Raw genomic sequence first — 26,019 nt, 5'->3', positions numbered from 1 at the left:
GTCTTGTTTTCAAGTCATTCTCGGTTTGTAACATAAAACATCATTACAAAAGTGCTTAAAATGTCTCGGTTTTTTCTCTGAATCAGGGGCGGAAATCTCTCCCAAAAAGTAGGGGGGGGGGGGGCAAGGGGCTGGAAAATTTGACAAGCAAAAAATTATGAATTATGACCTGAAATAAATTCAGACATTCCTACATTGTTTACACTTAATTTTCATCTCATATTAAATTCACGAGTTGAATTAGTAGAGTAATCAGGCGTTACCATGGCAACATACCATTATCATGCATTCAAATGAACTTATATCCATGCAGAACACTCTGTTGTTTTCGATATTTAAGTCAAACCTACATAGATTTTGGCATTTTCATTGTCATTTTCCACCATTCATCTTTTCCCACCATAATGTTGATTTATGATGGCAATTCAATAAATGCCCCCAACGTCATTGGCCAAAGTTCCGTCATTGACCTTAAATTACCTTTGACCGTGGCATGACCTGAAACTCACTATAGGATTTTCACTGACTCCCTTATTTCGAAGTTTCATGATAGCTATAAAAACCTGTAGGCCTATTTCAAACTTATGATTACATTTCACAAACTTATCCTGTTTTAAGATTTCAATGTTTACGACGCCGCCCGCGCGGCGCCGTCGGAAAAAGCGGCGCTCTGCATGTCTCTGCAGGCAATCAAGACAATTGTATTTTTCTGCGGGAAAGATAAGCCGTTACCATGGCAATGTATCTTTTGCAAATACTTTGATGACTTGATAGGCCTATATCTAGAAATTGAATTTGGAAGGCTTAAGAATGATAGATTGGACCATTTAAATTGACAGGGTAATGTGCCATATATATAGGATCAACTTTTTTTTTAAACATATTAATCAGTTGCCATGGCAACGGCGGAAGGAGGCATTTATGAAACTGGCAACAAGCGGATTCATGTTCAGCACCATCAAAATAGAGGAAATGACACAAAAAATCAGATTTTAAAGAAAAGTCTACTTGAAAAATTATGACAATTCCGTTTAGGCCCTATACTCTTACAATGATTATCATACACAATCAGGGTGAGCGGAGTTAGGGCAGGCTGCTATCTCAAGGTATGCCCTCGCTAATTCATTCACACAACAAATATTCATTCTAGAAAAAATTGTCATGACGACATATCAGGACCTCCCGCACCTACGAATCTCACATTTTCATTCATCATATAAGAATATAACATTTTTCACTGTTTTTAGGAGTTTTTAAAGTGATTGAAAAAAAACGTAATTTGGTGCAGTTGCGGTACAGTTGATCGAAGTTCAAACAGTTATCGGGTTACTTTACATTTAAAGCAGTATTTCACGATGATTTATTAAGGGATTGATTTTATTTTTCCACACTTTGTTTTTTCATGTAATGGTCTCCTCTTGGGTGCTTAATTATGCGAGTATACTAAACTATAAGGAATTTGGGACGAATTTAAAATGATAATCATAATAAGCAGCGTGCGCATCGCGCTTGTGAGGGTGAGCGAGAATTGGGCAGCGTACGGTACGTACGTACGTACGTACACGTAAAAAAAAAAAAAAAAAAAAGGATGAAGAAAAAACTTTGCGACGATGGCTGAGAAGGGACCACATCAAGAATCGGGCTCATCATTGCCTGGATATTCGGATGAAATACGTCGAATGATTGATATGCAGATAGGAAATGATATCAAAAAGCTCTCTGTTACCGAAGATATGCTTAAGGATGCACTTGAGGAAAAGGCAAGGATAGAACAAGAGGTAAATTGTTCAGATCTGTTTATACCTTAGACTGTAGTCCCACACCCTCGCATTGACGTAGGATAGCCTAGTCAGGAGCCGGAGCACTCGTCAAGTCAATCTAACCCAGGGGCATGGCCAGGCTAGCCAGGCGGCTTCTAGAGAGTAAAAATCATTTACTAACGTAAGGTTACTCTCATACGAAGCCAGGCATTCCTCCCCATTCATCTGCGTGTACTGCAAAAAACCCTGAAACTTTCGCCCCCAAGATTTCTACTTTCCTTCTAAAAGATCTAGGGCCTAGCTCTAAATCATGTAAATGGGATAAAACTTCATTTCCGACATTTCTACGCTCTCGTTGTTATTTAGAAAACAAGAATTCATCAAAAAAATGAAAAAATATGGCATAATTGTACTTGATGCCCCCAGGGGACATCAACGTTTTTACCTTTTGGTACTCCTTGATTTCCCGATGATTCTTCGTTACCAAAATGTAAACATTTCTTTTCTCACTATAAAAAAAAATAGAAAGTAGTTCTGGTTTGCGCTAGCGCACCCCATATGAGATGCGAGTACAAATGCGCAAACAGGTGCATCTAGATGAGCGCGCATCCTTGCCTCCTCATCTATCCTCTTATATTACTTGCACTTGATGCCCCCAAAATTGATGAAAGCAGTGATCCGGCGAGTAATCCTAGAAGTGTTGACAAAATTAACCTTGATAGCTAGAGAATAAACTCTCTATTATTACTTGTACTTGATGCCCCCAAGTTTTCCAGTTATTCAGCACGTTTATTCAGAAGTTTACATTCCACTAACCCCATTTCCCCTCTTTTTCTATTTTCTAGCCGCGCAAGCCTTCATAACATCGTCGAAACGAATTAACCTTGTTGGCTAAATTAACCTTGATAGCTAGAGAATAATCTCTCTATTATTACTTGTACTTGATGCCCCCAAAAATTTCAACAAAATTAACCTTGTAGCCAAAATTAACCTTGTTGGCAAAATTAACCTTGAGAGCTAATGTAACCTTGAGAGCTATAGCTTGTCTCTCTTATATTACTTGCACTTGATGCCCCCAAAATTTCAACAAAATTAACCTTGTAGCCAAAATTAACCTTGTTGGCAAAATTAACCTTGATAGCTAATGTAACCTTGAGAGCTAAAGCTCGTCTCTCTTATATTACTTGTACTTGATGCCCCCAAAAATTTCAACAAAATTAACCTTGTAGCCAAAATTAACCTTGTTGGCAAAATTAACCTTGATAGCTAATGTAACCTTGAGAGCTATAGCTCGTCTCTCTTATATTACTTGCACTTGATGCCCCCAAAAATTTCAACAAAATTAACCTTGTAGCCAAAATTAACCTCGTTGGCAAAATTAACCTTGATAGCTAATGTAACCTTGAGAGCTATAGCTCGTCTCTCTTATATTACTTGTACTTGATGCCCCCAAAAATTTCAACAAAATTAACCTTGTAGCCAAAATTAACCTTGTTGGCAAAATTAACCTTGATAGCTAATGTAACCTTGAGAGCTAAAGCTCGTCTCTCTTATATTACTTGTACTTGATGCCCCCAAAAATCTCAACAAAATTAACCTTGTAGCCAAAATTAACCTTGTTGGCAAAATTAACCTTGATAGCTAATGTAACCTTGAGAGCTAAAGCTCGTCTCTCTTATATTACTTGTACTTGATGCCCCCAATTACTTTATTTGTTGCGCGATCAACCGAACCACGCGCGGATGGATATCAACTCGCCGATGATAAACAGGGTCAGGTCGAGGATCCACGAATCAAGGTAAAAAAGTTGATGTCCCCTGGGGGCATCAAGTATCCTTGCCTCCTCATGAACGTTTTTACCTTTTGGTACTCCTTGATTTCCCGATGATTCTTCGTTACAAAAATGTAAACATTTCTTTTCTCACTATAAAAAAAAATAGAAAGTAGTTCTGGTTTGCGCTAGCGCACCCCATATGAGATGCGAGTACAAATGCGCAAACAGGTGCATCTAGATGAGCGCGCATCCTTGCCTCCTCATCTATCCTCTTATATTACTTGCACTTGATGCCCCCAAAATTGATGAAAGCAGTGATCCGGCGAGTAATCCTAGAAGTGTTGACAAAATTAACCTTGATAGCTAGAGAATAAACTCTCTATTATTACTTGTACTTGATGCCCCCAAGTTTTCCAGTTATTCAGCACGTTTATTCAGAAGTTTACATTCCACTAACCCCATTTCCCCTCTTTTTCTATTTTCTAGCCGCGCAAGCCTTCATAACATCGTCGAAACGAATTAACCTTGTTGGCTAAATTAACCTTGATAGCTAGAGAATAATCTCTCTATTATTACTTGTACTTGATGCCCCCAAAAATTTCAACAAAATTAACCTTGTAGCCAAAATTAACCTTGTTGGCAAAATTAACCTTGAGAGCTAATGTAACCTTGAGAGCTATAGCTCGTCTCTCTTATATTACTTGCACTTGATGCCCCCAAAATTTCAACAAAATTAACCTTGTAGCCAAAATTAACCTTGTTGGCAAAATTAACCTTGATAGCTAATGTAACCTTGAGAGCTAAAGCTCGTCTCTCTTATATTACTTGTACTTGATGCCCCCAAAAATTTCAACAAAATTAACCTTGTAGCCAAAATTAACCTTGTTGGCAAAATTAACCTTGATAGCTAATGTAACCTTGAGAGCTATAGCTCGTCTCTCTTATATTACTTGCACTTGATGCCCCCAAAAATTTCAACAAAATTAACCTTGTAGCCAAAATTAACCTCGTTGGCAAAATTAACCTTGATAGCTAATGTAACCTTGAGAGCTATAGCTCGTCTCTCTTATATTACTTGTACTTGATGCCCCCAAAAATTTCAACAAAATTAACCTTGTAGCCAAAATTAACCTTGTTGGCAAAATTAACCTTGATAGCTAATGTAACCTTGAGAGCTAAAGCTCGTCTCTCTTATATTACTTGTACTTGATGCCCCCAAAAATCTCAACAAAATTAACCTTGTAGCCAAAATTAACCTTGTTGGCAAAATTAACCTTGATAGCTAATGTAACCTTGAGAGCTAAAGCTCGTCTCTCTTATATTACTTGTACTTGATGCCCCCAATTACTTTATTTGTTGCGCGATCAACCGAACCACGCGCGGATGGATATCAACTCGCCGATGATAAACAGGGTCGGGTCGAGGATCCACGAATCAAGGTAAAAAAGTTGATGTCCCCTGGGGGCATCAAGTATCCTTGCCTCCTCATGAACGTTTTTACCTTTTGGTACTCCTTGATTTCCCGATGATTCTTCGTTACCAAAATGTAAACATTTCTTTTCTCACTATAAAAAAAAATAGAAAGTAGTTCTGGTTTGCGCTAGCGCACCCCATATGAGATGCGAGTACAAATGCGCAAACAGGTGCATCTAGATGAGCGCGCATCCTTGCCTCCTCATCTATCCTCTTATATTACTTGCACTTGATGCCCCCAAAATTGATGAAAGCAGTGATCCGGCGAGTAATCCTAGAAGTGTTGACAAAATTAACCTTGATAGCTAGAGAATAAACTCTCTATTATTACTTGTACTTGATGCCCCCAAGTTTTCCAGTTATTCAGCACGTTTATTCAGAAGTTTACATTCCACTAACCCCATTTCCCCTCTTTTTCTATTTTCTAGCCGCGCAAGGCTTCATAACATCGTCGAAACGAATTAACCTTGTTGGCTAAATTAACCTTGATAGCTAGAGAATAATCTCTCTATTATTACTTGTACTTGATGCCCCCAAAAATTTCAACAAAATTAACCTTGTAGCCAAAATTAACCTTGTTGGCAAAATTAACCTTGAGAGCTAATGTAACCTTGAGAGCTATAGCTCGTCTCTCTTATATTACTTGCACTTGATGCCCCCAAAATTTCAACAAAATTAACCTTGTAGCCAAAATTAACCTTGTTGGCAAAATTAACCTTGATAGCTAATGTAACCTTGAGAGCTAAAGCTCGTCTCTCTTATATTACTTGTACTTGATGCCCCCAAAAATTTCAACAAAATTAACCTTGTAGCCAAAATTAACCTTGTTGGCAAAATTAACCTTGATAGCTAATGTAACCTTGAGAGCTATAGCTCGTCTCTCTTATATTACTTGCACTTGATGCCCCCAAAAATTTCAACAAAATTAACCTTGTAGCCAAAATTAACCTTGTTGGCAAAATTAACCTTGATAGCTAATGTAACCTTGAGAGCTAAAGCTCGTCTCTCTTATATTACTTGTACTTGATGCCCCCAAAAATCTCAACAAAATTAACCTTGTAGCCAAAATTAACCTTGTTGGCAAATTAACCTTGATAGCTAATGTAACCTTGAGAGCTAAAGCTCGTCTCTCTTATATTACTTGTACTTGATGCCCCCAATTACTTTATTTGTTGCGCGATCAACCGAACCACGCGCGGATGGATATCAACTCGCCGATGATAAACAGGGTCGGGTCGAGGATCCACGAATCAAGGTAAAAAAGTTGATGTCCCCTGGGGGCATCAAGTACAATTATGCCAAAAATATTATGGAAAGACGGAAGACGAAGAGACTTGCCCGATGTTTACGCCGCCATCTTGTTTCCCCCAACGTTACGGACGCGAGCGTTGCGTAACGTTGGGGAAGTACAATAAGAAACAAGATGGCGGCGTAAACATCGGGCAAGTCTCTTCCATCTTTTCACAATATTTTTTCATTTTTTTAATGAATTCTTGTTTTCAAAATAACGAGAGCGTAGAAATGTCGGAAATGAAGTTTTATCCCATTTACATGATTTAGAGCTAGATCTTTTAGAAGGAAAGTAGAAATCTCGGGGGCGAAAGTTTCAGGGTTTTTTGCAGTACACGCAGATGAATGGGGAGGAATGCCTGGCTTCGTATGAGAGTAACCTTACGTTAGTAAATGATTTTTACTCTCTAGAAGCCGCCTGGCTAGGCCAGGCTAGGGAGCTCCGGCCTGCGTACCTCAAGGCTCAAGTGATGTTCGTGCAGGCTTTACTCCACTTCACTACGCTCCATTTACCCGAACATCAAGACAGTGAATAGGGACAGTGATTTTCCGTTTAAAAAAATTGCCTTTTCCATTTCAGAAAATCTCAAATTCCGTTTCAGCATGTCAGAAAACGGAAATTCCATTTCCCCATAGACTTTGTACACACGGAAAAGTGACAATTCCGTTTACACATTGAACAGCAAAATCACAACATGTACACTCGCACTGGTCAAAATTTGTATCTGCTACTGTACCAACAACACAATGGAATCCGTTCTAATCAGATCTATGCGGGTACATAAAATATTTTTACAAACCCATTCAGCATGCATACATCCTCACCTTTCACATTATTTTTTATTTCACGGTGAAATGATATTTCATCGATAATTTTGGGGGTTTTTGGACATCGTTATTATCAGTCCACGGCTTTTGCCAATCCGCCATCTTGGATTTAAAGACCACGATATCGTACTGTTACATCTTCAAACGTAGAGGGCAGCAACACACGACCGTGTAGTTGAACGATATGTGTGCATGTGAAGCCCAACCCAGCTGGCCGGCCGGGTAAGGGTACGGGGTACAATCGAGTGTGCTGATGTCGAGTGCAGTCACGATGTGTGAATTGTCATGATAGTAGCGAAGTGAGATCGTGTTTTCTGGGGTTTTGTGGCCATTTAATATTCTCATTTTATAGTGATTTTGGAGTAATTTCTGTTGCTATTCTGTGTATTTTGAGGGAAAATACGTTTTCCGTGATTTTCCGTTTGAAATGCCACTTTCCGTTTCAAAATGGCCCTTTCCGTGAATTCCGTTCGTTTTCCGCGATCGCGGAAAATCACTGTCCCTAAGTGAACTCGTTCGGATACTCCGAGTGGCAAAGGTGGGAAAAAATGCACATTTAATATTTATTGTAACAAAAAGAAGGAAAAAAAAGACATCAACAATGAATAAATAAAACCCGGGGGGGGGGGGGCCAGTCAAATATATTGCTGTACACACATGTGACCAAAAAAACGTGTTTAAAGGGATGTTTTTTTCAGTTTTGGATGCGGTCCGCGTGTGGACTCGTTAAGGGTATCAAAACACAGATTTTCAAGAAAAAGGGTGGTTTTGAAAGACTGGTCAATGGTAAATCGCGGGGTCAAATCGTGGAATATTTTTCCAAACTCTTTGAATATTTCTGGTATTCCATTAATTCTGAGCCATCCAATATAATATAAATATTCATGCTGTTTGACCTGCGACCCTCGCATGCGATGTTTTTAAATTGGCCGTGAATAATACGTGTGAGGAATTAGATACTGGCCAAAAATCACAAATTTTGAGGATGACAGGAGGATGGACACTGAGTGAAATAAGGGTGAAGAGTAAGAAATTAAGCTTTTATTTATGTTGATGTCTTTTTTTATATATTTTTTTACAATAATTAATAAATGTGCATTTTTTCCCACCTTTGCCACTCGGAGTATCCGAACGAGTTCACTGCCTTGATGTTCGGGTAGGTGGAGCGTAGTCTAGTGGTAGTGAAGTGGAGTGGAGCCTGCACGAACATCACTTGAGGTACGGCCTGCGGAGCCCAGTAGTCGACCGTGCAAACGAGGGAGACACGTGACTGGGGTAGATTGGGGTCTCAAAAAAATCTTAATCTTCGCGGGCCGGAGCTCCCTGGGTTAGTCAATCAAGCCAGGGTTTATTACATGCCGCTGTGCACGGGAAAATCAAGGCACGACGCATGCAACTCTCTCTATGAGCTGATCCTTCGACTTCTTTGGAGATTCCTGGAGTCCAGATAAAACACTTTCATGCGATTGCACTTAATTACAAAATCTTAAATCTAATCAAATTGTTCCATTTCACTTACAAGTACCAAATGATAAAAGTCCCTTTGAGTTTGACTTTTTTAGCACCCTGTTCCTCATATTTTCTTGCTCTTGACGTCGCCTGTACCACGGCTACAATATCAATTTTTGGCTTAAAGAGGGTGCCGATTTATATTCATATCAAAGACGCAACAAGGGAAAGGCAGCAACGTCAAGAGCAAGAAAATATAAGATTATTATTTGCGATGATTACACTTTTTTGTAAATAATTTAAAACGACTAATTTAACAATAGAAAAAATCTGCGTACCTTGAACGAAATCAGCAGTACAAGCTTTGTTCGTTTGTCAATAATACGGTCACCAAAGTCTATACGATTTAAAGATTGGACACTTCACGGACTTCGCGTAATGCTTTGCGTGTAAATAGTTAAGGTGCCTAGTTTACATTACCACAAAATTTGCTTGTCGCTACAAATGCATGGTTGTCTTGCAACATTTGGAAAATGCAGCATAAAACGGATCAAGTATTGTATGACTTTCAACCAATCAAATAAACAAGAATCTTTGTATGAGTTGTATATCATAAAATCCTGAAAGGTGTGGCCATGTTTTACTGCTGCAATTCTACAGCTTCTGCCCTTTGTAAAGTAGGACAGCAATAATTTAGAAAGCTCTTAATTTTTCATAAATAATGCATCAAAAATAATCGTCAGCACCTGAAACATAATGAAAATTGCTTTAAAGTTATTGATCTTACTTGCTGAAAAGGAGCAAAATAGATCTCTAAAATGACCCGAGAATGTGTTGAAACTTATTACCGGTACTTGAAAATGAGCTTTCAAAATGTTCAAATTATTGACAGCAGGTTTTGTTGGATATTGGAGCTAAATCTGATGTCTGAATCCAGCTGAAATCCAGCTGGATCATTGCCACCATATTCACTACACAGGGGTACAATCACGGGGGGGATATAGAATTCTTCCGCCCTGCCATAGTCATAAACACTATGCATACACAAATTTGTGCACATCCGCGACAACGCCATTTAGTGCTCTTTGATGATCTTACAATATTGTGCATTGCACATTCAGAAGTCGTAGCGTGCGAGAGCTGCAGAATTATGGCTCTATCTTAGGCGGCCTTTTCTAGATCGAGACCTAAATAGGTTGTGCAAGCTACCTTACCCTTTTTAACAATTTTTTCTTCATGGGTTTGGATCCCAGCCACAGTGTAGTTTCCTTCAGCAAGTAATTGATAGACATTGTGCTGCACTAAACCCTGGTGAGATAAATGGGTACCTGACAGGAATTTATGCCTTGGAACGCAGTGTGCGTAACAGCTACATGTACTTTGCTAATTATTCTGCATTACTTTAGAGCGGTTAGAGACTTTTGATATTACAGTAAATGTTAAGCGCTATATAAAACAAGTATAATTATTGCTATTATTATTATTCTACTTATTTTTCAACACTTCTCAGTTGTCCACAGCTAGCACCGAAGCCCCATCAAGAATACAGAGTGCCCTCATTGAGGCCACTGCAGCTACAGAACGCTTGGATGACCTTGCGGCAGATTACAAACAAACTCGACGTCTGGTAACAAGTCATGTGACCCAGGCTGAGCCAATGGTGACACACCTAGTAGGTCTGACCAGTCAAATACAGGAGTTGGAGAGGTGCATGGAATACTTGAAATGGATGGCTATGGTGGAAGAGTTAAGGTGAGCTACCGTTTTGAAATTTGAGCTTTGAGGTTCAACAGGAGCGGGCAAGATATGCGACCAGCCACCCCCAAACCAACAATTATTTGCCAGGGAAGATTCTGTGTGAATAGCCAAAATAGTTATTTGGTCTTCAAAAAGCAAGAAGTAGAAAATCAGCTTTACAAGAAAGAGTAATTCTTTACCTTCCTACCATCAACATTTGAAGCTTTAAAGTTAGGTAAAAAAAACAAGATCTATACAAAAGTTTCATCTGAAACCATTTTTTTTTGGACTACCGGTACTCGGAATTTCCACTGAGATTCCCCCAGTTTGCACATCTCATGCATGAGTTAATATTCCTTGAAGCTCTCACTTATATCTTGTACATTCAATCAAGGTTTGGGGTTGAATTATTGATCAATTTTTACAAGTTATACCTATTTCAAGCTTTATGCCTTTTCAATTTCAATAAAAATATCAAAATTCATTTTAGGCGACATATTGACAGCTCACGTGTAGATCTACATGTAATGTATGTATAACGATTGAAGACAATTCTGCATATACTACTTAGGAAACAGTGAGTGACATTGTAGAATTGTCTTTTCTGGGATATATTTTTACACCGTTGGACACCACGATGAAAATATTGTTAGGGTTTGGTATACTGTCAAAATACATATTATTTACGTATGTAGAACATCAAATGATGTTGCTTGCATTCTTTGTGCATATAAGCTTTTTTTAAGGACTTCACAAAACTTGACACGTTATAATAGAACTGAAATACAGTACCGGTATGTACTTCTATCTGCCAACCTAGTATATGTGGTAAATATTGCACCAGATCCACTATTTTTATTTTTCTTATTAGTAATTATCATTATTTTTATTGCAGTTCAAACATCTGACTTACATGTAAGTCCAAATCAAACATCTGACTTAAGTGTTTAGGTAATTGTGATTTTTTTATCTGATTACTAAAAAAGGATGAATGCATGTAAGCAAGCAACCAGAGGACTGGCAGTTTAAGGTCCTCTGCAAGGGACCTGGTAATGAGGATTAATGCCTTTAATACCAAAGGGCACTAGTGCATCACATGGAATCGAACCCGGCTCACCGGAATCCGTAATCCCCGCTCTACCGACTGAGCTATCGCGCCTCCTAGTCCAATGTTATCAGATCGAAATCAAGCCAGATAATTAATGTGAAACTTCTTACAGTTCACTTAATTTTTGAGGCATTAATATCTTCATGAGTCAGTAGTTTGTCTGTATTGGAAAGCTTTAGATCTACAATGCAACTTCCATGACACAACTTCTGTGGAAACATTTTGCAAGTACTGTTTTGTGGACGAGGAAAAGTAGGGTGCTGCTATCGAAAATTGTGTCTTCCAAAAATCTATTGAGTTTGTATAAAGCATGACACAAGATAATAGTCATACTAGTCATCATGGAAAGTGCATTGCGCATGTGAAGCTGCCTAAATTGTGACTTCTGTGATAAAGACTTCTCTCTTATTAAATGAATTTCATCTTTCTTTCCCTTTTCTTTCTGTTCTTACTTATTTTTGCAAAATCTCATTTTCATGACATCTTTGCAAACATTTTCTCATCAATTGGAACCTATCTGAAAGTACATGTACATCTGCACTTCCTGTTTGCTCAAACATAATTATCTGTTTTCAAATGTTTTGATTTGAATGAAAATATTTTGAAATATTTTTCACACTAATTCATATATTCTTGTGTGTTCATGCCAATGTTGGCAACCTATCCTACATGTACACTGTTCATGATATTCGGATATTGCTTTTTTTCTCTTTTTGTGAAGTGGGCTTTTATCATAATGTACATTATCTTGCTGTTTATTCTTTATTTGAAATGTTTTTCATAATTTGATCATAATCCATGAATTAACTCATATTCTTCATAAAATGTATTGTCATTTGCTCATTTTCATACTCTCTCTCTTTTTCTATCCCTTTCTCTTCCCCTTTTTCTTTCTCTACCCCTTTCCTCTCTCTCTCTCTCTCTTTCTTTCTCTTTCTCCCTGTCCATCTTTTCTGCCTGCTTTCCTTCCATTAAAGCCACTACACCAATTCCTATAATTCATAATTAATGTCATTGGCATTGAATATATGATTTACTCATATCCTTCATTTGATAATTCATCCTGCTTGATACCCAAAATTATTTGGAGAATGAAATTGATTATTTTTCTTGCATTCAAATGTATTAAAAAACTAATTTTTAGTTGTTGTTTTGATACTTTCTCTACATTTAATTTTCTCATCATTCCCTTCTAAATCTGCCATATTTGACTAATGTTTAACTTTTGCTATACTTGCCAACTTCATCCCTTCATTCCAAATTTTTCACTCTCTAAAGGTAATTTTTTACTCCATTCTTTCCTCTCCATTATCATTTCATATGCATGCATTGGAAATCAAATTTAAATCCTTTTTTATGCATGGAATATATGGCACACCGACTATACATGTATACTTCACTTGATCTGTCATATAATTTCTTCATCCTTCCATGTGTTTTGTTCACCGCCCTTCTAATTCATTCATTCATTCATTCATTCCTTCCTTCATTCATTCATTCATTCATTCATTCATTCATTCATTCATTCATTCATTCATTCATTCATCAAATGGTCAATCATATCACCCCTTCTTTCTTTCCTATCCTACACCATGCACCATCCATCCATTCACTCATCCATCCATCCATCATCCATCCACCTGTGTATCTTCCACTCATCTTCATCCTTCCTTCCATCCATCATCCACTATGCACTCTATCCTATGGTGGTGTAACAGCACTGAAATCCAAGGATCTCTCCTGGTCAACTCAGCCCCATTTGCCTTGTTTCACAGCTCTGCAGTCCAGCAATCTCTTTCGGCCAATGCCATGCCCAGCGCGGTAGAACACTTTGCTAAACTAGCCAAGGTCAGCCATGCTCTTCAAGGGTCAGCCTGTTATAATCTGGTAGATTTTGTCGACAGGACAGTTCTCTTCTGGTACAAGATCTTAAAGGAAAAACTAGCAAGGTCAGACAATTTTTTTATGTTATTTCAAATCACTGCTCTGTGGAGGAGGTGGTGGGAGGGGGGGGGGGTCTGATTCTACCCTATGATAAAGGTTTGATGAAACTTGCAATATCAAGAAGATGGTAGCGAATGAAATCTTTCTTGGATGGGGAAGGGGAGTTATCTTATGTAAAGGCATTTCTTTAAAACTTGATAGATATGTGTACAGGATCTCTATTCCTTTTACTGACTTTCACTTGGCCTATTGTGTACACACTTGCAAATAGTGCTTGCCAGTTTTAGAAAAAATTGTCAGGATGAGGTTATTATGGATTTTACCACTTCACATGCTTGGCACCTTTGTGAAGTAAAAGCTAGCATCTTTCATTCAGGAAAAATGCAAATAATTGATCACGCATCCTAACATTCTTCATAAACCAAAAATTTGGAATGCAGGAATGCTGCTGTGACAGAGACACTATAAAAGTGGTAAAGCACATTTCATACCATCTTTCCTGCATTCTGCATTCTATCAAGAATGTAACCCTTTCAGTGTTACTGCTTGAAAGATGCGGCTCTGACACGGGTATACAGAGCATAACTTCCAAGTAATCTGTCTGTCTAGATTCATGATTCAAGATTCATTTTATTTTGCCATAATCATAATGTACAGACTAAAACATATACAATATAATTGAGTATAATTAGATAATCATAAAATCAATATGAAATATGGAAAGGACCAAAAAAAAGGTACATGTAGGTGCTTGTTGGATATGGCCCTAAAACAAATATTTATAGTACAGATTGCATTACGTAAGAACATAAGAACTGACTTACATGTAAATCTCCTTTGATTTATCATAATAAAATGATTATAATTGTTATTTTCAAAAACAGTGAGTTTGAGGAGGTCTTGAAGCTACTTGGATGGCCCTTTGTGACATCTACGGCTCCTGTACCAGCAGCTAACCAGTCTGAACTCAGTGCAAAACTCAAGATATTGCTATCACAACTCATCAAGCTACAACTACCGTATCCATTTTCAAAATCTTATAACTATCGGTATTCTTCTTTTTGTTTATATTTGGTATCTAGAGTATACATGTATGTGAACTTCTTCATTATTAGTTTTTAAAATATTATTTTTGAGAATACAAAATGGGGGTAATTGTGAGAATTTGGAGCTTATATTCGATATCAAAATTACTGAATCCTGCTTAAATTAGTTGATTGCCATTTTATTTTTAAAATTGACTGAACAATAACAATTTGAAGTCATGAACAATGTGTGCTTTTAATAAATTTTTCACTGATAATTCAGCATTTTCTTCAACTAAATAGTATGAAATAACCTATTTGGACTTTTAGATGGCCACTTTTGTTTGGATATACCTAAAGTCGAGACTAATCTGCTTTAACCACTTAAATTGGCAACTTTAGTTGTAATAAATAAATATTTAAAAAAATGTAAAATAAATATGGAAGTGTCATGAACCAAGTATAATAGTGAGATTGCGAATTAGTAATTTTAAACAATAATTACGTATGCATTGCATTGCAAAATTAGAAAGTGAAGATTACCTTCAGAAAAGCTATTATTAGGGCATGGCACAACATACATCACTGGAAATTGTATACTTTTTCAGTATATTTGTTTCTTTTTAAATACATGTAATATTATACAAGTATGTAATGTGCTATTGCTAGTATTCAGGATAGAGAAGAACTGCAAAAGAGCCTCACATGAATGAAGACAATGCACCTCAACAGGTGGGTGTTTCATAAAGCTGTTCATAAATCATGAATGATTTTATGCACCACTGGTGACCCGGTCTTCTGGTACATGATATATCCCTATGTAGCTGATTTTAAAGGACAAGTCCACCCCAACAAAGAGTTGATTTGATTAAAAAGAGAAAAATCCAACTAGCATAATGCTGAAAATTTCATCAAGATCGGATGTAAAATAAGAAAGTTGTGATATTTTTAAGTTTCGCTTAATTTCACAAAACAGTTATATGCACATACCGGTTGGTATGCAAATGAGGGAACTGATGACATCACTCACTCACTATTTCTTTTGTATTTCATTATATGAAATATGAAATATTCTAATTTTCTCCGCATTGTCCTGTGGAACAAAGTTTTATTTCTCCCAGGACATGTGAAATTACCATTGTTTAACATTTTATGGTTCAGTCAAGTTGGTCCTTATTGTCAAATCTGTAAAAATTGAAATATTGTATCATTCAAACAATAAAAAACAAAAGAAATAGTGAATGAGTGACATCATCGATTCTCTCATTTGCATGTGACTAAAGTGTGCATGTAACTATTTTGTGAAAAATAAGCGAAACTTTAAAATGTCATAACTTTCTTATTTTACATCCGATTTTGATGAAATTTTCAACATTATGCTTGTCTGATTTTTCTCTATCAATTCAAATCAACATTTTTCTAAGGTGGACTTGACCTTTAAAGGTAAAAGATAGTAGTTGCAGCAAACAATTATTCCATGAGAAAGGCTTTTAAATCAAGGTTAATTGTCAAAATATTATCATACATCTAGAACTGGTACATTGATGTAAGCTTATCTTTGTAAAATCATGAAATCTTACAGTAGCTCAAAATCAATAATCCTGAATCCTGATGATCACTAACACAGAAAAGCATATGTGGGACAGTGTATTAATATTGCTTCGAAAAATACCCAACATTTGACAGAATTCTGTGCTTATTTTGCTCATTTCTCAGCAATTACGTATTTTCTTCCAGAGCTATTTGGCACATGTACTTACAAACTCTTTGGTGGTAATTTCATTGGAATCTGTTCGAACTCATTTTGAGATCTATACCACAACTGGTATTTATCTTTAATAGCAACTAAGAATATATTCCAGTCGTTCGTAAAATTATGCGTAACTTAACTCATGGCGTTTTTCACTTCATCAAATGATAATTTGACTCATAAACAAATCATCTAATCGTATCTAGACTAAAGTGGTGTCAAATCAAGTGGATATTTGATGAAATGAGTATAGCATAAAAAACCCTGGAAATTAGACAAAGTGTTAAATGGGCTAAATGGCAATTAGACCAAAATAAACTAGGACAGTAATTATTGTACATTGTGAGCAAACAAATTTCCGCACTGTGGACTATAGAAACACAATTGAATTGAATTGAGTTGAATTGACTATTATTTTGCAGAATACTTATTTAAGACTTACATGATCACTTGTTCTATTTCTCAATATAACTTTCCTCTCTGTGATATTTTTTTTCTTTTCTATCCTTGTCTCAACTTTCTCCAGAATGTATAGATTTGTTTTTTGAATTTTAATGCTTGTATTATGTTTATCATCACCATATAGAACACTTTTTTCTATTAACTTAGTTATAATCTATTTTGTAATGTGTTCCCTATGAATATATGTTAACTCTGTAGTGAAATATGCCCATATATCAAAATATTATCATTATTTCACTCCATGTATTTAGTTAGATTCACTTATCTCACTATGAATTTATGATTACTTTGTAACCTTTGTTTGTATCAGTCTCCAGACTGTTTTAACAAGGAATTTTGTTTGGAATAAACCGAAATAAATCAATGTGGATTAGGCCAAATAGGAAGTAGACAAAGCGGGTGTAGACCAAGTGGCAATTTACTAACTTTTGAATCCAGCACATATCAATGATGGAGCAATAGTGTCCTTGACTTGAATGACCCCAGAGAAGGTTTGGCAGCTGAAGATACGACATCCCAAGATTACCTCATCATTCCAGGATCGACTCCTCTACTCTTACCTCTACAGTTACTCCTACAACCACTCAAGAAACGATTCAAATATCATTTCTACGGCAAGAAACTCACCAACAGCATTGATAAGGTAATTATGATGGACATTGGTACTCAAAAGTTAGTGAACCCAACCAGAAAATGAACATATCTAAAGTGTTCTGCCATGTTTTAGATATTAGTTGCTGGATTTATCAAGTGCTTTTTGATTGAGGATACAAAGTGCTGGTATTATAACCCCGGCTTTAGCTGTGCTGCTTTATAGGCGCTGAAGCATTCAAGGAATTTCTTTCAAGCAGGTACCAATTCACCTCACCTGGGTTGAGTGCAGCAATGTGGGTAAATTTTTTGCGGAAGGAAAATATGTCGTAGCTGGGAATCAAACCCACATCCCTCAGATTGAAAGACAAGAGTCACATTAGACCATAACGTCCCCACAATTGCAAAGTCAGAAGATAAAATGTTACAATCAATGAAGTTCGTTTCTCTTGGCTCGCCGAACATTGTAGTGTTGTTGCAGCGTGGCCAGCGAAAAAAATCCAATGATGCGAGAGGATTAGTGAAATTATGCTAACTCGCGAAAAATTATGCCATAACTCGCGAAAAATTATGCCAAACCCTTTTTTTTTACAAGCAAAAAAAAAAAAGGTTATCAACATAAATTTTAGGAGTGGCTAACCAAAATGTAAAAACAAGCAAAAAAAAAAAAAACGTTATCAACCTAAATTTTTGGAGTGGCTAACCAAAATTTTTTGACAAGCAAATTTTAGGAGTGGATGCATGCAAGTGAACGATTTCCCCCACTTCTGTCGGTTCATTAGTTAGTAGAAATGTGAAAAATGAAATACATGTGGGGAAAAAAAAAATTGATCAAAACTATGCTAAATATGCTATTATTATGCCAGATTCTTAGCTTAAAAAAGATTAATTATGCCAGCATAATGAATTATGCTGAAAGGGTCGAAATTATGCCAGAACAGTCTACATGTACATTCAACACTACTCAGGAAGGGGTGCATTTTATGGTGGGGCTCACTACTAACTTTTGAGCACAACTGTATAGCATTTCTTCAGTGCACTGAAGAGGTGCACTAAATACATATATTTCCCTTTGTTTAGCCCCAGCTGCTTCCTCCATTCCTCATGACAGTCGAGAACACTTTAACAGATTTAGATTAAAGTGCAATGAAGATCCATTTAATATGACACTCCAGTACACATACTGAGCAATAATCTTCTTAAAGGGCAAGTACACCCCAACAAAAAAGTGGAGTTTGAAGGAAAGAGAAAATTCAGACAAAACGCTATAAACAATGTCATTGAAATCGGATGTAAAATGAGAAAGTTATGACATTTCAAAATTTTTCTTAATTTTATTAAACAGTTTTATGCACATGTTGTATGCACATGAAGGAACTGATAACATCACCCATCACTATTTCTTTTAGTATTTGATTATGTGAAATAAGGTTTTATTTATCCTTGAATAAAAAGGGATCAAGATGGTTGCAACCTATTATGATTCAATGAAGTACTTTATTTTAAATCTGCAAAAATTGAAATATTCTATAATTCAAAAAACAAAATACAACTGAAATAGTGAGTGAGGACATCATCGACTCTCTCATCTGCGTATCACTGTGATGTGCATATAATTGTTTTGTGAATAATAAGCGAAACTTTAAAAATTCATAACTTTTCTTATTTGGCGTCCAATTTTGATGAATATTTTAGTGTTGGATTGTAAGATTTGTCTCTATGTATTAAAATCCACTTTTCATTGAGGTGAACTTGACCTTTAGATATTCACATGAAGTGCTATATTATAGATCTGAATCAGTCCTGACATATTATCTTTTTCTATTGATTTCAGCCCGAGTGGTATTTCACCCAGATATTGAATTGGATCAGAGACCACTCAGAGTTTCTTCAGAATAATATTCAACCGATATTAGATGAAGACTTAACACTCAACATAGAGGCAAGGGTAAGTTATTTTCAATCTCAGGGTATAAACAAGTGAGACATGATATTTTGTTACCCATATAAGACATAGGTCTGAGAAATAAAAAAAAATAATATAGGATTTGTATAGCGCACGTATCCACCTTTGCTAGGTACTCAAGGCGCTCCTATATTACCCTGGCTAAGCTAGTCTACCAATTCTGGTGCGCACAGCTTTTTGAGGTACCCATTTACCTCACCTTGATTAAGTACAGCACAATGTGGGTAAATTTCTTGCTGAAGGAAAACACGCCATGGCTTGGAATCAAATCCATGTCCTTCCTATTGAAAGATGAGAGTCTTAACCGCTAGACCACAACTCCCCCCCCCCCCCCCCCCCCCCCCCCGTAATGTCATTTTAACATTTTTAGTGTGCTCAGTGTAAAATAGTCCAAACTTTTTATTTTTATTTCAGACTGAGTTTACTCGAGGTCTCCTTCACATAGTGGCTGCCAAACTCAAACATGACATTCCAGAGCTTCTATTTGATGATCAGTTACTGTGCCACACCATTGATGAATTACTGCTATTTGACAAAGAACTACGGAACTCTTATCACTATCCACACAGCCAACCTGGATGCTTGCATATACTCACTGAGCAGGCCTGCTTTGATAAATGGATCGCTATAGAGAGACAGTGTAAGTGAGAGTGGCAGGGAAGGTCAGAGTTGGTGGTGTGTAGGCATGTCTTTTGTTAAATATGAAACATTGATGTTCGTATTTCAGATATTTTATTGATGAACTGAGTGTAAAGGGTGTTTCAGGGGCATTTTTTCCATCATATCGCTTGTTGAATTTGGTACATGTGATGAGATTGATTATCCAGTTAAATGGCATGTGATGTCAGTTATCAAGTGATTATATTTGGTTACGGAACTCATTAATTTGATGGTGTTCCTGAAATATTTGTGGAAGATGCATTTCTGGGATTTAAGCCCCCTTTCCACTATGCCGCTCTCGCCACGATTTGGCAATTTTCTCAGATCGGGAAGGATCGGGTGATGAACCGATCTGGACACAATACGAAGTTAGTACTCGGTAAGAATGTTGTATTTATGACCAACATGTTCTTGATACACTCTTACTACGATAATCGGGGTTGGGAAATTAGGATGTCGGAAGCTGGAGTTATGTTTTAGGGCAATATAACTACGCTGAATGTGCGATGTAACCAATGTTATATTATCTGTTCATGCTGTGTTTACACTATGAACGATCTATACAATATAATCACACAATTCTCCCATCTAGAGAGCTTAAAAGTGCCCAAGATGCCTTTAAATACCCTGATTCCATTGCTGATCAAGAGTTATTGGCAGAAATTATGAACCTAGAAGATGTTCTTTATGTACATACTTTTAACGTTTGTTTCCTTCCTTTTGTACGTGATTTAATTTGCTCTGAAAATCCAACCATGTCTTCTTCCTCCTCTGTAGGGAGGTAGACTTTGTTGGTTTGTTCTTTATAGATCTGATTTATAAGGAGTAGTTCTTTGAGTTTATCCCTGGCCTTGTCAATACTGGTTTGCCATTTGCAGGTTGTATTTGCAGTTTTCTAAGTGTTTTCTAACTGGACCATGTAGTAGTCCTCTCAGACTGGTTTGGAACAAATTTTTCTTATACGTAGTGCTTGCCATTAAAACATTGCATGGAAGTAAGTAGGTACAGTGATTTATTAATTAATGGCAAAGTCAGTTGCGACATGTAGCAAGGAAGCAAGAGACTTGGATGTTGAAAAGTCCCGTATATCTTTGCCAACCTACATGTACATAATCCAATATGTTGGCGTATGAAGGGGCTGCAGGGGTGCCCATGACTATCCCTCTATACCTGGAAGTAATGTTTGTCATTGAATTGGAAGTTGTTGAGTTTTAGGATTAGTTCTAGCAGTCTGATGAGTTGGTTGATAGGTGGGTTTTGGTTTGTCGAGAGTTTAGTACTTCCTGACAGGCTTTGATGCCTTCACCATGGGGTATGTTTGGACAGATGGAGGTTGCATCAGCTGTTGAAAAGATGGTTCTTGTGGAGGTTGCGTTCGGATAGAAAAAAAATAACTGTAATGAAAACCAATGTTGTCAAATACAATCATCTAACATTTTATCCACTTCTTTCTTCAGATATACCTGAGGAATGCCTTTCACGTCCCAACACATAATAACATTAAGAAAACTAACTGTCTTAGCTTTCTATTAATAATGCATCTTCTCTAATATACATGCATATACATTTATATCACAATAGACACATAGCATCATAGTTAAACTCATCTGTAAAAAAAAAAAATTGAAAATTTATCCTTATAAAGTGAATAAAAAATGTTATTGTTTTGATAGTTATAAACTTTTATTCCTATTCCAAATTTGAAAAGACATAATATCAATATTTACAACTACTGTATATACAAACATTGCAAGACAGATAATACAAAAGCGATGAATATAAAGATGACAACATGGAGGGATCTACTGAGGCTTGTATGATGTACAGTAGATCGCCTACTTGATTAGAATCAAGGCAATGCAAATTAACATTATTTTTATCAATTCATAAAGTAATTATTCAGGGATAAATAACCTTAAAAAAATGTATATGTACATTATGCACAAATACCAACATAAGCTGGCTTTATACTTTATTTTGATCTTGTAGTTGCTGGTCAGAAGCTTGACACTCTGTTCTCTTCGTCATCGGCATGGCAGTCACAGTATAAGGATATGATGGAAGCAGATGAATCAAAGGTTCCAGAGTGTGTAGAATCATTCATGACATTATTACTTGTGATAACAGGTGAGGATCATCATTCAAACTCTGTGGAACAGTCAAACCTTTTTTTATCTGGCCTTTATTTACCATCACCTGACAATCCTATGGGGCAATTCCATGTAGTATTTATGTCTAACCCACTATTTGTGGGACTGGCCGGAAATTTTGTTTTAGTTCAGGGCTAGAATTAAGAATTCAAAGGGTCAAGGTGATTTTTTTAAAGGGCACTTTTAAGGAAAGAAAGGTGGAGCTCACTATAGGGGGGCATCCAAGCCAATTTAAAAAGGTCATCAATAGTCAAATGTAACATTTTCTATTATTCCAGTAAAAGATAATTAGGCCTACTGATTGAAAATTAAAGTTTACTGGATGAATCATAATATTCATGGATTAAGCAAAATGTCCTTAGGAATGGGACACATGCACTGGATTACTACAGGGCACCAAGGCCAGAGGCAAAAAGGGCATATTATTTTGGCCTTAAGTCTACAAATATTTGGAAGAGCATCAAGGCCATTTCTGAGGGCATGACCTTGGATGCCCATGGGTTAATTCGAGCACTGCTAGTTCAATTGAAAGGTTGTATTTTTTTTCTGATATGGGTTTTCCCATAAGAATTCAGCAGCGTCTGCTACATAACACAAAGCTGGTTTAACCAGTAAGGAGACATTTTATGTCTAAATTAGTTGAGTCATAGTGGCTGTCCATATAGATAGCAGGAATTACTCTCTGGCCATTATCTTTATTAAAGAGGAGACAATGGTCCAGCAGGGATTTGAACTCACAATACTACCTCAACAATGCTTTCAAATTATCATGATTATGTCAAAATGCATTAATTAAGCAAGGGATAATAATTGATCAGACTTAGTGTTTACAGTTCTTCAGATCTAATAATCCTGATTTTGAAAGGACTTGGGCTATATTCTGCAGGGAAACTGAGAAGCTGATCACATATTCCACCATATCAATCATCACAGATTCTTTCACTATTTTTAGATTTTAAAGATTTTTTTTTTTTTTTTTCCATTTTCAGAACGGTACAAGGTGCTACCATCTCCATCCCACCATCTAAGGTTCCTTGACCTTCAAATTGACCTCTTGGATGACTTCCGGGTCAGGTTATTGCAGGTCATGCGCCAGGAAGCATCCAATCCGCTAGGAGATCACTACGCCTCCATTTTGAATGGTGTTCATTATATCATCACGGTGCTCGGAGAATGGTCAGAGCAAGTGGTAGGTTTTTTTTCAGTTTTGTATTATTCCATTTTCTACTCAACACAAAAGCAGTTAATTCATGTCATGATACAGGTAACGGATACAATCATACAAATAATGATTATGATTAAATAATTACAACAAAAATAAAACTCACTCATTATTGCCAAATCCACTGTGTAGAGTGATTTAAGGTGCATCGCAAGTGATGATGGATGGTCAAACTACCCTCTGTCTCCTGACTGACTTTTGAACAATCCTATAACAAGATTCTTAGTATGTGGAATATAATATGAGATAATTTATGCATTGTACAGACCATGAACAGTACGTAAACAACTGAAATCAATATACATGTAGGCTACTGTATACAATGCAAGATTATTGTATCAATAAATGAAAGATAAACATATGAATGTATATATAGTACATACAGTAATATAAGATAATGAATTCTAATGTTCATACTTTGAGAAGCATAATAACCATAGAAATTAAAGTTAATATGTAAAATACAATTCATACAAGGTAATGATATCCATTCATGCAGTGAACACTGAGTAAAATAACCCCCAAAATCAAATATAGAGTAATAAAATGATGATAACAACATGAAGAATTGTTTGAGAGAACATTGAAAGGATTGTTGCATAGAAGGCACGGATAAAAACACAAATGCTTGAATTTTTTTCATTGATTTATGTCTTGATATGAGGAAATCAAACATTAAAACCACCTCTTTATCTTTTTTTTTCAGTTCTTTCTTCAGCTACAGTACTTTGGGAAGGAGCAATCTCGTATGGAAAGTCTTAATGCTCAGTTAGCAGAAGGAAAGTCACCTAGCTTACCGACGGTAAGTGACACATCTGGGACCCGTAAAGCGTAGTGACTGCTCACACATTCAATTTTTTTTCACTTCAAAGGACATATTTATCAATGCATTCAATCATAAAAATCAGTCCTATGATTAATTGCTAATCCTTGTGTTACACGTCCCAAATTTGATCATCATTCAAGGGTCTTTGAAAAAGACTCATGTTGATATACATGTACTGATTTATTATGAGATGTTATATGAGGTGCTTTTTATTTTATAATATTATTTACCTCTTTGGTATATAATTGGTACTTTTAGATTGCTTCTTCAATTATTAGTAGATTTACATGTAGATTATGACATCAAATAGTAGGTATGTAGGAATAATATTTATACTGTGTAAAATCTAGGATGATGTGAATTACAAATGATGTGTGTGGTAAATGGATTTTGGACCTTAAAGTGTACAGGCAGGCGACTTGCTCAGAACAATTTTACAAATTAAGAAAATATAACAACAAAATTATAAAGAAACAGTTGTAGCTGCTAGGTTTAGTTTATCCTTTCTTTTATTGGTTAATATTTCATGAAGTTTCTTGTTGGTTACTTTTACAAACAAATTTGCTCCTAGCAAATCAGAGGCCAGGATTTGGGTAGATTTCAGTGAAAGTCATTACCTCGTTTCATGAAACTCTCCCCTTGGGTACTGTACTCTAACACTTAGCTTAGTGTTTGATTGTAAGTTACATGTAGGTTTTTGCTATTGCACAATACAGTATGATCAATCGCGACATGTATCTTTGTGTAACTGGTGTCCTTTTAGAGTTGAAACTGACTCTAACATAGGGGAGGAGATTGAACTGTTGCTCCATTAGTACTGCTATTGCTTTCATAGGAACCTGTAGGCATATGTAGGGTAATCAAATTAAGCAGAGACTTTCCTCTAAGGGAATGTACATGTAATGTGAGACATGTTTTTAGTACCTGCTCTGATTATTTTCAACATGCGCTCAGTCGCTATGGCTTTCAATACCTTGTTATTGTCAATTTTTACCTCATTATACAAGATAATATTGATGTTTTTTATATTGATCTGATTAAAAAGTAATCAGTTCTGAATATACCTTGGGAACTACATGTATTATTTACAAGTTCTATACATGTAGTTCTCACTTCTCTTTTTTGCTGTTTGGCTTCAAATATTCTCACAAAAGTCTACCTAAACTTCTCATTGAAGTGTAAACATAGAAGTATTGGCATTCAATTATATGTACTTTTCAGATGACCACTCTTTTGGTAGTAGTTACAAATACATTTTAATATAAAACTACATGTAGGTAATACTAGGTACCTATCATCACCTAGTTGCCACCTACATATATATCATACCTGTACCTGGCAAAATGCCATTACAATTTCAACAACAAAAACATTTATTTAATGAATAATCATATACAGTTGTGCTCAAAAGTTAGCGAACCCCACAAAAAAAAATGCACTGCTTCATGCTCATTGTTGAATGTAGACAACAACACGACAATGTTTGGCGAGCCCAGAGAAACAAACTATTGGATGTAATGTTTTATCACCTGATTTCACAATTGAATAATTTTTTTTAATTGATGTATTAATTAAAGTCAATTCATAATACAAAATATATAAACAAATCTCCAATGTTAGGGTATAAAACAGATCAATGAAAATTAAATAATGTATAGAGTAGGTTTGGCATGGTAAAATTCCAATTTATTATCATTGTTATTATTATATTTGTTATTATTATCATTATTAATTATTATTATTTTTTTTTTCATTATTATTATTATTATTATTATTTTTATTATTGTTATTGTTATCATCATCATCATCATTATTATTGATAACTCTTCTTCGTCACCCATACAGTTACTTGATGGCAGCCCAACTGAAGCCCTCTCAGGAACGGTCTTTGATGAGATCCTCTCTTTATTTGAACTTCTATGCCAAGATATGTGCTCTACAATAGAGAAGAGAGTCGTCAATGAAATCAAAGACAAGGCCAGAGCTTATCAGAAAGAAAAGTAA

The 26,019-nt window shown here is 36.1% G+C and overlaps 1 protein-coding gene across 2 annotated transcripts; it reads left to right on the top strand.

Moving 5' to 3' along the window:
• The first annotated feature begins 1,560 nt into the window (after positions 1–1,560).
• On the top strand, positions 1,561–26,019 carry LOC129269570 (RAD50-interacting protein 1-like). 2 transcript variants are annotated; one of them, XM_064105083.1, is made up of 11 exons: positions 1,561–1,778; positions 10,085–10,326; positions 13,195–13,368; positions 14,248–14,382; positions 17,087–17,243; positions 19,026–19,139; positions 19,572–19,797; positions 21,807–21,944; positions 22,957–23,156; positions 23,896–23,991; positions 25,861–26,019. In XM_064105083.1, exons 1-11 carry the CDS (start codon positions 1,611–1,613, stop codon positions 26,017–26,019), a joined length of 1,809 nt encoding a protein of 602 aa, XP_063961153.1. In that variant the 5' UTR covers positions 1,561–1,610. The 2 variants fall into 2 exon arrangements, with proteins under 2 accessions (XP_063961153.1, XP_063961152.1); XM_064105082.1 differs by having other exon boundaries at positions 1,580–1,778; positions 13,138–13,368.

The sequence above is a fragment of the Lytechinus pictus genome, chromosome 10, assembly GCF_037042905.1.
Source record: "Lytechinus pictus isolate F3 Inbred chromosome 10, Lp3.0, whole genome shotgun sequence".
Taxonomy (NCBI): Eukaryota; Metazoa; Echinodermata; class Echinoidea; order Temnopleuroida; family Toxopneustidae; genus Lytechinus; species Lytechinus pictus.
The sequence above is the reverse complement of the archived record's forward strand: the minus strand, read 5'-3'. Positions and strand labels throughout refer to the sequence as shown.